Below are 12,238 nucleotides of genomic sequence, written 5' to 3'. Positions count from 1 at the left end.
GGGTGGTGCTTGGGTTTGAGTATGCAGTTACTGCAATGGCACTGCACTGTAGCACTGTCCTCCTATTGTTCATCAATTTGCTCGAGCGGGCACTAGTAATGTCTCTATCGTGAGACTTGTAACTGTTTTGGGCATGTCAAATACACCACGGGGAGATTGCCAGGCTCTCCCGTGTGGGCGGGATACTCTTGGTAGCTTGCCAGGCTCTCTGAGAGGGACGGAGGAATCGAACTCGGGTTGGCCAAGTGCAAGACAAACGCCCTACCCGCTGTGCTATCACTCTAGCCCATGACTGCAATGTATTAAAATATCTCCAAAAGTTACAGATGACTTTAAGACAACCAAAAACCTTTTTAAAAGCCTTTAAAAAAAAAACTGTGTGTGTGTGTGTGTGTGTGTGTGTGTTGTTAGGAATCAAACCTTGGGCCTTACTTGCTAGTCACGTGTTTTCTTACTGCTCTACCATATTCTTGTCTCAACCTATTTAAAAATAAAAGAATCAAGGACTGATTTTTATGACTCAGCCATGCAGGTGGGAGTGTGGGGTGGTGGTTGTCAGGGTGTCTTATGGTACCAGGGATCAAACTTGTAGCCTCACACATTCTAGACCAGAGGTGGGGGACCTCTGGCCCGCAGGTCCATGAAATCTTGTGGTACATGACAGGAACAGATACTTAATGCTTTTTATCAGCTGCTCATGCCTATCTGTATTATATGGTTCATGAGTGGTATTTTAAATGACCCTTGGCAGAGAATATGTTTCCAACACCAGTCTAGGCCACCTTTCCAGTGCCATTGTGTTCTTAATGCTGCTTGAGAAGCTTAAACAGTATGTGGATTGGAATTTTAGAAGTATTTTTAGAAGTAATAATGTATTTAAGGGTCAGGAATGTGGTTAAATGGAAGAGTATGCCTTATACGATTGAGGCCGAGACTTGTTCCCTGGCCCCGCTTTCATACAAGGAAGTTAGTAATACATCTTGAATATACTTGGTTTGAAATTTTATCTTCTAACTTTTGAAGAATTGAATAAGAGACATATCAATACACAATATTATTTCTAAGGAATTCTTAATGAAATACTCTTTTTGAATATTTTAGGCCAACAAGCAGAAAGCTTCAGCTCGTAACCTGTTTCTCACCAATAGCCGAAAGGTAAAATTATAACTTTATACTTTCCATTTTATGCTTCACTAGAATGTTTTTTTTTTAATTTATTCTTGCTATTCTTCTTGCATGGTAGTGAATCAGAGTATTTAAGAGAGTTTCTTAACGTTCTCTTTTGAAAAAATAAGTAGATTTATTCTTCCTCATGCTTTTGGTGTTTTAGCTTTTTTGGATAAAACACATCACACTGATTCTTTGGGTAGAAGTCAGAATTTTGCCCTGCTCAGTGCCTTCAATTAAGAAATGATGCTAATATCTTTCTAAAATAGAAGTAGCTCGGCTACTTTGGGAAGCTATGAGAGTGGAATGAGCTCATGCCAGTGATAATGGTTTGTCATGGGTTAGTCAGTCAGATGACCTTGGTTTTCTCATCTATATAATGAGATTGATAACACCAACTTCATAGAAATTTTGTGAAGAGTAAATTTGCTTAATCCATATTAAACATATGGTGCTAGCATGTACATATTTCTAACTTATTATCATGTGTGTGTGTAATAATTTCTCAGCACATCTGGGAACATGTAATTTCCTGGAAGCACATACAGGTTTTCATATATCTGTAGATTTCTCTTCCCTAATAATACCTCGTGCTCTTTGGGTCCCAGTAATATGCAGAGATATTCGTCAGCTTAGGGTGGGGGAAGAAAGGAGGCCCCGTGAGGCTTGTGTGCCTGAACATAGGAGCCTGTGGAGCATTGGCCCAGCTCTTGGCATCCTCTTATAATGACGGTGTTGTCTCCTACAGCTTGCCCATCAGTGCATGAAGGAGGTACGTCGAGCTGCCTTGCAGGCCCAAAAGAACTGTAAGGAGACTTTGCCTCGTGCCCGCCGCCTTACAAAGGAGATGCTCCTATATTGGAAGAAATACGAAAAGGTAGAAAAGGAACACCGAAAGCGTGCAGAAAAAGAAGCATTGGAGCAGCGGAAGTTGGATGAAGAAATGCGGGAGGTAATGTAAAAGCATAAATATTTGAAAACCCTAATTGCTACAACTACACTAAGTGATGGGGGGTATTACTTTGTAATTTAAAAGTCTAACCAGCGAGGGCCAGTCCGGAGAGGTAAGTGGACTGGAGTGCATGCTTTGCCTTAAGATGGCCTGGGTTCAGCTTCTGATCTCCCGAACACCATTGGGAGTAAGCACTTGATCTAGGAGTAGCCCCGAGCACCGGAGATATGGCCACACCCCATTAGATGGAACAGTGGTTAAGGTGCTTGCTTGCTTTGCATGTAGTGGACCCTGGCGCCACATATGCTCGCCCAAACTCTCCAGTAGTAAGTCTTGAGCAAAACCGAGTATGGTTCAAAAAAAATTTTTGCCCTAAGTTTGACCAATGAAATGGTCCAACCAAAAAAAATGTTTTATTAACTTTGTGGAAATGATTTTATTTCAGTAACCCAGTTCTGTTTTTATTTTTCAATTAGGTTTTTTTTTCCCCTGCTCATAAACCTTTCCTTTTATGCAAATTTCTTTTGTTCTTTTTATCCTTATTCTAACTCTGTATATTTCTGGAAAACTAAAATAAAATGAATAATGAAAGAAAGAAAAAGAAAATAGCCTATAGCTAATCTTGGCTAGGTTGCAGGTACTGGCAGCAGTTTTGATTTTTTTTTTTTTTTAAAGAGCTGCATTTAGTGACAGTTATATGACCATACAGGGACAATGAACAACTAGTCAGTTTTCTGAGACCTAATTTCCACCTGCTTTGTTGTTTTAGTTTGCAGTCAGCGGTACTCTTGCTAAACCTGTGGTCAGCTGATGCAAACAGTGAATATTGTAGGAAGCCAAAAAAAAAAAAAATTCCGAAGACAAAATCCTGTTGCCATTGGTAAATAGATTGGGGTGATTAAAAGGCAAATTGAATGGGACAAAGAAAGGAAATCAAAGATTGAATATATTCTTTCAGGTGTAGGTAGCTGGTCTGTCCTAGTGATTCTTTGAGCTCTTCTGAGCTTTTAATTTTTCCTCTTTTATCATTCTCTAGAAGGTGATTACGGGTTTTATCCAGATGTCTTTTTTTTTCTTTTTGGGTCACACCCAGCAATGCACAGGGGTTACTCCTGGCTCTGCACTCAGGAATTACTCCTGGCAGTGCTGGGGGACCATATGGGATGCTGGGAGTTGAACCGGCTGGGCTGCGTGCAAGGCAAATGCCCTACCCACTGTGCTATCACTCTAGTCCCCCAGATTTCTTATGTCCCCTGGGTAACTTGTTTCTTTGTACAAAGTTAAAATACATCATTGAGTTAATAAACATTTGTTGATCTCAGGAATGTCTAGTAAGGTTAGCGACATTTATGAATTAGTCATAGATCATGGAGTTTAGCAAGCAACTTGAGCTTACGATTCATGTTTCTGAGCCATTCTCCTGAGAACAAGTTTTCCCTCTATCTGAAAGTAAAATGTTCCTGTTTGCTATGATTCAGTACATTACAAACTATGTTTGCTGTTAACTTTGAATTTATATGAGAAAAATGTGGTGCAGTTGCATACCCCCAAATCATACCAAATAGGAGCTTTCTACTTTTATATACAGAAGAGAAGTCTAGATATATCACCAATGGTTATGTTCTATATCATTTTCTACCAATTTGGGGTGGAGAATAGGGTGGGTTGGTGGGATCAGCCCCACGACATCATCCATTCTAGTCATCCTCTCTACTACTAAGTTTTTTTAGTGTCATTTAAATATATACTGTTCAACTTCTCTAAGTTGAAAGGAGTGATGGATTTTTTTTATTGTTGTTGTGGGGTCCACACCTGACTGGGACTGGGAAGGGGACATGTGCCAGTGATTGGAACCAGGGCATCCCTTAAGAAGGCTTCTGTTCTCTCCAGGCTAAGATATTCATCTTTTATGTTTTAGTTTAGAAAGGTTTTATTGACAGTACTTGATAGCTTGAAACATTGAACATTTGTATCATTATGAAATATATCTTAATTTTCTCCCAGATGTTCTCAGATTTTGTATTTAGAATTGTAGCTTATTTCTCTAAAAGCATAAAACAGTAACATTGTTGCATACTTTGTTGTCCTTATTTGGCAGCTGTTGCCATTTCTACCTCCTCCTCCTTCTCTTCCTTTTCCTCCTGTTTTTTTTGGGGAGAGGGGAGCGGGGTTTGAACCACATGTGGCTATGCTCTGGATTTACTCCTAGTGGTGCTCTAGAGACCATATGTGTTGGTGTTCAACTCAGGTTGGCCACATGCAAGGCAAGCAACTTAATCTATATACTATCTATCCTGCCCCAATTTAGTATTAATACTATGTACTATATGTCATTTAATTCAGTCTTCTGAATTTATCTACTCATTTCATTATTTATCTTGAAGAATGATTTGATTGACACAGTGGTTATTTTCCTTACCAGGTTTTTCAGGGACACTTTGAATTTAGCTTTTGCAACATTTCAATTTTTAAAAATGTGGATGTTGGGGTATATATTCTTAATATTTATATTTTATAGCTGTGATTACATATGAATTTGAGGGTGGGAGAGCATCTTTTTTGGATGACCTCTTAGTTGCTGATATGTTGTATATAAACTTTTGAAATAATTTATCATGTAGCATATGTTTTGACTTTTTATTTTTTACTTTTTGAAATTTTGACCTTTTTTTTTGGTGAGAATTTTTTTGGGTGTCTACACCTGACAGTGCTCAGGGCTTACTTCTAACTCTGCTCAGGGAATGGGAGACCATACAGAGTGCTAGGTATTGAATCAGGGTTGGCCACATGCAAGGTTAAATCCCCTGCCCATTGTACTATATGTTTAAATGTTTCAAAAATACGTCTGTATTTTTTAAGACCTTTTTTTAAATATGTGATTTTTTTTTTTTAATTTTTGCTGTTGTTTTGGGGCCATGCATGGCGGTGCTCAGGGATTATTGCTCTATACTCATGAATCACTCCTGGTTGGTTCATGGGGCCCTTTGGAATGCTAGGAATACAACCTAGTTCAGCCATATGCGAAGAAAGTTCCCTACCCGCAGTACTATCTCTCAGACCCCCTGTATGTTTATATTTTTTAAACAATAAACCTAGGCCTTGGAGAGTTGCCATGGGCTGTTGAATTACTGCTTTGTAGATAGGAGGACCACACTCAGTCTGTGGGAACATATACGATCACCTCAGCACTACTGGGAGTGACTCTCAAGCTCCGCTAACTGTAGCCCCAAACCAAAATAATAACTATTATTATTATAATGTGATTATAATATATATAATACATTATCTACTGCCCAAATAAAAATATTTGAATTTGGTTGGTATCTCAGTGTTGCTTCAAGTAAAATAATACAGTAAAGCAATTAACACTTTAAACAGAAGCCTAATTGAGGCAAGATTTCTTTTTTACTTTCTTTTTTTTTGTTGTTATAATTTTATTTATTGAATCACCGTGAGAGCAGTTACAAAGCTTTCCAGTTTAAGTCTCGGTCATACAATGAAACACCCGTACTTTCACCAGTGCCCATTCTCTACCACCTAAAACCCCAGTATACCCCATCCCACACCCTCTCCCTACCTCTGGGGCAGATGATTTCTACATTACTCTCTCTCTACTTAGATTACATTCAATATTTTGACAGCAGGCCCACCATTATTATTTGGGATTTTACCCCAACACTCAGATCTGCTGAAAAGGCAACAGTAGACAATTTGTTTTCTATTACTGGTTATGCTCGAGCCTCTGGAGGATGGCGGCCACTGAGCCGCCTAGGGGGAGCAGGTGGAGGGACATCGCCGTTTCTCCCCTTGGGGTGGCCTGGCGACAGTAACCTACTGTGGGGTCCAGACGCATTTCTGCCAAAAGCTGTTGGGTTTCGAGATTTGTTTCTGAGTCTCTGGGATCATGGCTGTTAAGCAGTTCGATCAGGAACCAGAGAGGACATGCTCGAGGTAAAGACCCTCCCGTTGTTCAATGATTTGCTCGAGGGGGCCCAGTAACATCTCCATTGGAGACTTTGTTGTTACTGTGTCTGGCATATCGAATACGTCACGGGGAGCTTGCCAGGCTCTGCCGTGCGGGCAAGATACTCTCGGTAGCTTGCTGGGCTCTCCGAGAGGGGCGGAGGAATCGAACTCGGGTCGGCCATGTTGGCTGCGTGCAAGGCAAATGCCCTACCGCTGTGCTATCGCTCTAGCCACGCGATTTTGAAATACTGAAGTTTTAACAGTTAAATCTGGAGGGATATCTGCCAAAACCTGCTGGGTTCCGAGATTTGTTCCTGAGTCTCTGGGATCATGGCTGTTAAGTAGCTTGATCAGGAGCCGGAGAGGCCATTCATGAGTGGTGACTCAGAGTCTTGTTGGGATGGTGAGGAAAGGGCTGGCTCCACCCCATCCCGTGAGGCCCTGCATGTCTTGTCACTGCAGGCCCAAACCTGACTGTCCAATGGCCTCTGGAGGATGGCGGCCACTGAGCTGCCTAGGGGGAGCAGGTGGAGGGACATCGCCGTTTCTCCCCTTGGGGTGGCCTGGCGACAGTAACCTACTGTGGGGTCCAGACGCATTTCTGCCAAAAGCTGTTGGGTTCCGATATTCGTTTCTGAGTCTCTGGGATCATGGCTGTTAAGCAGTTCGATCAGGAACCAGAGAGGACATGCCTCCAATTATATAGCTGAGCTGGAGGTGGTTTGTGCGTGTGTCTCCCACATACCTAACTTTTGGCCGTTTACTTTCTTGGTATACTTTGCCCTAAGTTTTTGGGGTCTGTCCAAAGGCACAGAGAAATTTTGGGGTATCTGAAAGTCTGAAGGTGCCATCAGACTGTTGATACACTCGCCTCGTAGGTACAGATTGACCTGCTGGCGGCACCAGCAGATTTCTTATTGTAAAAATGCAAAATATAGGTTATCATAAAGCAGTAAGCAATAAATGTATATTAAGCAATACTTTGCTTTTAGTTCTATTGACTTGGTTCTAGTAAAAATAACTTTCCAGGGGCTGGAGCGATAGCACAGTGGGTAGGGCGTTTGCCTTGCATGCAGCCGACCTGGGTTCGATTCCCAGCATCCCATATAGTCCCCCGGAGCAACGCCAGGAGTAATTCCTGAGTGCAGAGCCAGGAGTAACCCCTGAGCATCGCCGGTGTGACCAAAAAAGCAAAAAAAAAAAAAAAAAAACTTTCTATTAGCCATTTTCACCATTCTAAAATAAGGAAATTTATGAAGGAATTATGTGCAAATTATATGTCAAATCATGTGAATTCTGTACTCAACAACTCTTTTTTTCCTCCTTAGGCCAAGAGGCAACAGAGAAAACTCAACTTTTTAATCACCCAGACAGAGTTGTATGCTCATTTCATGAGTCGCAAGCGAGACATGGGTCATGATGGAATCCAAGAAGAAATCTTAAGGAAATTGGAAGACAGTTCTACTCAGAGACAAATTGACATTGGCGGAGGGGTGGTAGTTAACATCACACAGGAAGATTATGGTAAGGCCTGAAAGTTTGAATGTTTGAAGTTTTATTAGTAGAAGTAGAAGGTACTAAATCAGGAGTCAGTGAACATGTTTCAGCAGAGGAAATCATTTCTTATGTAACTAGATTCTTTGTGGTGTACAAGAGACTAGTCATTTATTTAGTTTTACTGAATCCCTGTGAGATACACAGTTAAAAAGTTGTTTATGATTTGTTTTCATTCATACAATGCTCCAACATATGTACCTTCAACAATGTACATTTCCCACCACCAATTCCTCAGTTTCCCTCCCGCACTCCCCATCCCCAACCCAAGCCTTTCTTAATGGCAGGCACTTTTCTTCTTTTCCTCTCTAGAAGAACAGAGGAATAAGCTGGGGTAAAGTTTGAGAAGAATTTTATAGAGTAGTTAATTTATGTTGAAATACAAAGACATAATGCTTCATAATTTTGTGGAGGTTATATGTATTTGTATTTCTTCTTGAAATATTTTCATTAAGCATAAATTTATTTTTAAAAAAATGAATCCTCTTTGTTTTGCTTTTCCTGGGTTTGGCATTTCTTCGTGTGAAAAACCCAGGATTGGGGCTGGAGTGAGTACAGTGTGTAGGACATTTGCCTAACCCAGGTTCATGCCCAGTACCCCAAATGGTCCCCTGATCCCTGCTAGGAGTGCTCCCTGAGCATATAGTCAGGAATAAGTTCTGAGCATTGCTGGATGTGATCCGCCACAGCCCCCAAATAAGAAACTCAGGATTTAGAAACTGAGTTCAATCTTTTGTAGTTTTTGTGAGCTTACTTTGACCTATGACCATGGCAATCTTTTGCCTCCGTTAATTGTTTCTAAGTTATTTTTTCTCTCAGAGAATTTGTGCCTTCCTGTTTCTTACTGTCCATGAGCCTAGGCTATTGCAGGATTCAGGGAACCTCATGTTTTAGTGTGAATTACATCTTTGAAGAATATCAATGCAGTGTGATAATCTGTAAATTTTTCCTTTCAGATAGCAACCATTTCAAAACCCAGGCTCTGAAGAATGCTGAAAATGCTTACCATATTCATCAAGCTCGGGTGAGTCTTAAAAATGAACGAGGTAAACTAGAATAGACTCTGAAAGCATCCCAACTTTTTATTTAGGCAGTTTTTTAGTTGGATGCATTTACAGATAATTGGGGATGTGAGTAGAGCACATATCATCAGTGTTTGACTCCCTAGAGTCTTTGTACAGAAAACATGACATTGGGGAATAAATATATATGTGAGTGCATTTGGTGATGTCTGTGCTTCTATTTGTTGTCGAGTAGTAGGAATACTTGGAAAGTGATCATTCACCTGTCTGTCTGTACTTTGAACTTATTTACTAAAACTAGGACATTTTCCTTTCTTTGTTTTGTCTTTGAGTAGTCATGTGCAATACAGTGTGGAATCTGTAATGGTTGTTCAATGAAAAAGACCACACCTTTCACTTACTAAAAAAGAGCTAGATCACAGCTTAAGAAAGCTGCTCAGCTTATGCCCTCTTTCATATTAGTAATAACTTGCTCGTCATGATAGGGTGGTGTTTTAAAAAATCATAAAGAAGATTGTGTTAGATTGAGAATACAGCAAATATGCTCTTTAATATGCAGTCTAGAGGTAGTTATACAACTGACAGCATCCAGGTCAATGGTAGATATGGATACATCCAGCCAACCACCAAATAAATCTTTCACAAAATCCTTAAGTGAGTATCCTATAACGTGGCCTGTTGGATAGCAATCAGAAATGTATTCTTAATGTAATTTTAAATTGAAATTAACATACATAATGTTTTATGCTTTGTACAGTGTACTGTAGCAAACTAACTCAGAAGTTTGTTTCAATTACTAGAAGATAACATTGTCATTATGAATTATATTTGCATTTATTAATTTCTTTCCTCATGCTTTTTAAATATTTCTAATTTTTCAGACAAGGTCTTTTGATGAAGATGCAAAAGAAAGTCGAGCAGCTGCTCTCCGGGCAGCAAATAAATCTGGCACTGGGTTTGGGGAGAGTTACAGCCTGGCCAACCCATCTATTCGCGCTGGCGAGGATATTCCACAACCCACGATTTTTAATGGCAAATTAAAAGGTTATCAGCTGAAAGGCATGAATTGGTTGGCAAATCTCTATGAACAGGTGAATTTAAAAGCAATGTCATATCTGATCTTTTTTCCCTTAAATCCTTGGTTTATCAATCATATTATGAAGTGGGAACATAGTAATTTTTTAAATGTTGTCCTTTGTATCTATATCTTTAACAAGAGTCATCGATATCTAAATTTCTGATTTGGTGACTTATGAGAGAATATTTGTATCCTGTACATAGTTTTCTTAGGTGGTCTTGCTAAATGTGGTTATTTGCTTTTGTGACTGGGTTAGATTAACTCAAGAGCAAAGTTTGTTTTGCTCATCTCTTATATCTTGATTTTTGATTTTGGCAAAAGAAATCATTAGTTATAGCAGTGGGTAATATTTCTGAAGCTGGGTATTTTTGTTACTCATTTGGGCATTAGTGTAATTCTTACAGGTTGTGAGGTATATTGACCATGTTGTACCTCCCTCCCCCCACTCAGGGTATTAATGGAATTCTCGCCGATGAAATGGGCCTTGGCAAAACAGTACAGAGCATTGCTCTCCTGGCTCACCTGGCAGAAGTGAGTACTAGCAGTCTCTTCATCTTTCTCTAGAGTTGAGATTCTAGATCCTTAAGTCAGTGTTTATTGATAATCAGCCACATACCAAGCACAGTGCTAGGCTCTCTAACATATGTAGCAAGACAATGATCTGCTCCTTATCTTCAAGTTGTTTATAAAGTAAAACAGTCTGGTGAAAACATTTTGGTTTTGAAGAGGACTGGGATATTTTTCAGCATGTGCAGTTTGAACCCCTGCCTTCTCCTTTCTCCTTCTGTTGAAAATCACCAGCCTGGTGGCAAACAGACATCCCTTAGAAGTTAGATCAGATACAAATCATATCTCAACTGTATGCTTATTACCAGTGTAAATGGGCATTTCACCTCACCTTTGTTTAGCTAACTTAAAATTTTGACTTTTTAAGTGTGATTTTCTTTCAACAAATTGCAAATACTATCTACCATGTCAGAATTTGCGAGAACTCATGGATAATATGTCTAAGAGCATTTGAAAAAAGCAAATCTGAACTAATCATAACATTGTTCTGTCATCTAGTGTTGGGGATACAGCACAGATAAGTCAATATGTCATAAGTGCTTTGTAAATGATATGAATTAAGTAATGTACAAGGCTGAGCTTGGAATTTTTTCCTCAGAGTAACTTTTTTTCCTCTATTGTTACAGGAAACAAATTGTTATAGCTATAAGATATTGTTATTGAGTACAGAAAATAGACATCATTCTCTCATTCTGTGTTTCCTGTTCTTAGTTTTAATTCAATTTTAAGTATCTTGAATTTTCCTAATTAACCTTTTTTTAAATTAATTTATTTTCATTTCAGAGAGAGAATATTTGGGGACCTTTCTTAATAATTTCACCTGCTTCTACACTTAACAATTGGCATCAGGAGTTTACTAGATTTGTTCCAAAATTTAAGGTAAAAATCAGTCCAACAAAAAATTATGTTGCTCTTTACAATACTTTCTCACTCCTCTTTCATGCTTTATTTAGTGACTCGCTATGGTGTTCAATTTCTTGAATTGTTTCCAAAATACTTTATACAGATTCTCTCTTAAAGTTACTGCTGGGGAGGGTCAGAGAGATGGATCAGAGGGCCAGAGCACATGTTTCACATATGGGGACTCCAAGTTTGATCCTCAGCACCGCTTGATTCCCTGAGCACCAGTGGGTGTAGCCCAAAATACAGAAAACAAAATATAAACAGCCTGCTGATGGAATTAATAAGAGAGTGTATTATATCTTTATATTTTGTAAGTAAGAAAGCCAGAATTCAATTTAAGAGATTTTGGATTATCACATTAATCTCCTTTTTAAACTGGCATGGTAGTAGTAGAGCTTACTGGTGGTCTAACATAAGAACTTTGGTTAAATCATCACATCAGAGAACATATTCTGTATTTTAGAACATTATTGTCACTCCCCAAATAGAGTAAAAATAGTTACTTGGGGACAGGGGGGCACACCCAATGGCGCTCATCTCTACCCTGTGCTTGGGGATTGCCCCTAGCGTTGCTAGGATAGGCAGGTATTCTGGTTGTGCTTTGTAAGGAAAAGAGCCATGTTTGGAATATTTGACTTAGTGGCATCTTGAGGTGTATAAATTTGGGTTGGTAAGTGGGCCACACTTGGAGGGGCTCAGGGACTTTTCTCGACTCTACTTAGGGTTCACTCCTGGTGGGGATCTGGGGACTATATGAAATACTGGGGATTAAAAAGGAGTCAGCTACATATTAAGCAAGCACCTTAACCCCGTACTATCTCACGGGCACCTAATTTTATATAATTTTTAGCTTGTCTCACTTTTTATTTGGGGATCACACCTTGCTGTGCTTAGCGCTTACTCCTGGCTCTGGAGTCAAGGATCAGTCCTAACTGCCCTGAGGGACCATATGTGGTGCTAGGATTGAACCTTGCCTTGGCTACTATATATCTCCCCTACCTAGTACTTGAATTTCTATGTTGAACTTTT

At 39.5% G+C, this 12,238-nt stretch overlaps 1 protein-coding gene across 2 annotated transcripts in view; it reads left to right on the top strand.

Moving 5' to 3' along the window:
• Positions 1-12,238, top strand: part of INO80 (INO80 complex ATPase subunit) — a 113,372-nt gene that overhangs the window by 32,013 nt on the left and 69,121 nt on the right. For both annotated transcript variants that reach the window (XM_056133677.1, XM_056133675.1), the window contains exons 8-14: positions 1,102-1,155; positions 1,916-2,119; positions 7,414-7,609; positions 8,596-8,663; positions 9,543-9,752; positions 10,190-10,270; positions 11,090-11,185. In XM_056133677.1, the coding sequence (XP_055989652.1) occupies positions 1,102-1,155; positions 1,916-2,119; positions 7,414-7,609; positions 8,596-8,663; positions 9,543-9,752; positions 10,190-10,270; positions 11,090-11,185 (909 nt within the window). The remainder of the gene's footprint in view (positions 1-1,101; positions 1,156-1,915; positions 2,120-7,413; positions 7,610-8,595; positions 8,664-9,542; positions 9,753-10,189; positions 10,271-11,089; positions 11,186-12,238) is intronic.

The sequence above is a fragment of the Sorex fumeus genome, unplaced genomic scaffold (assembly GCF_029834395.1).
Source record: "Sorex fumeus unplaced genomic scaffold, SorFum_2.1 ptg000098l, whole genome shotgun sequence".
NCBI lineage: Eukaryota > Metazoa > Chordata > Mammalia > Eulipotyphla > Soricidae > Sorex > Sorex fumeus.
The sequence above is the reverse complement of the archived record's forward strand: the minus strand, read 5'-3'. Positions and strand labels throughout refer to the sequence as shown.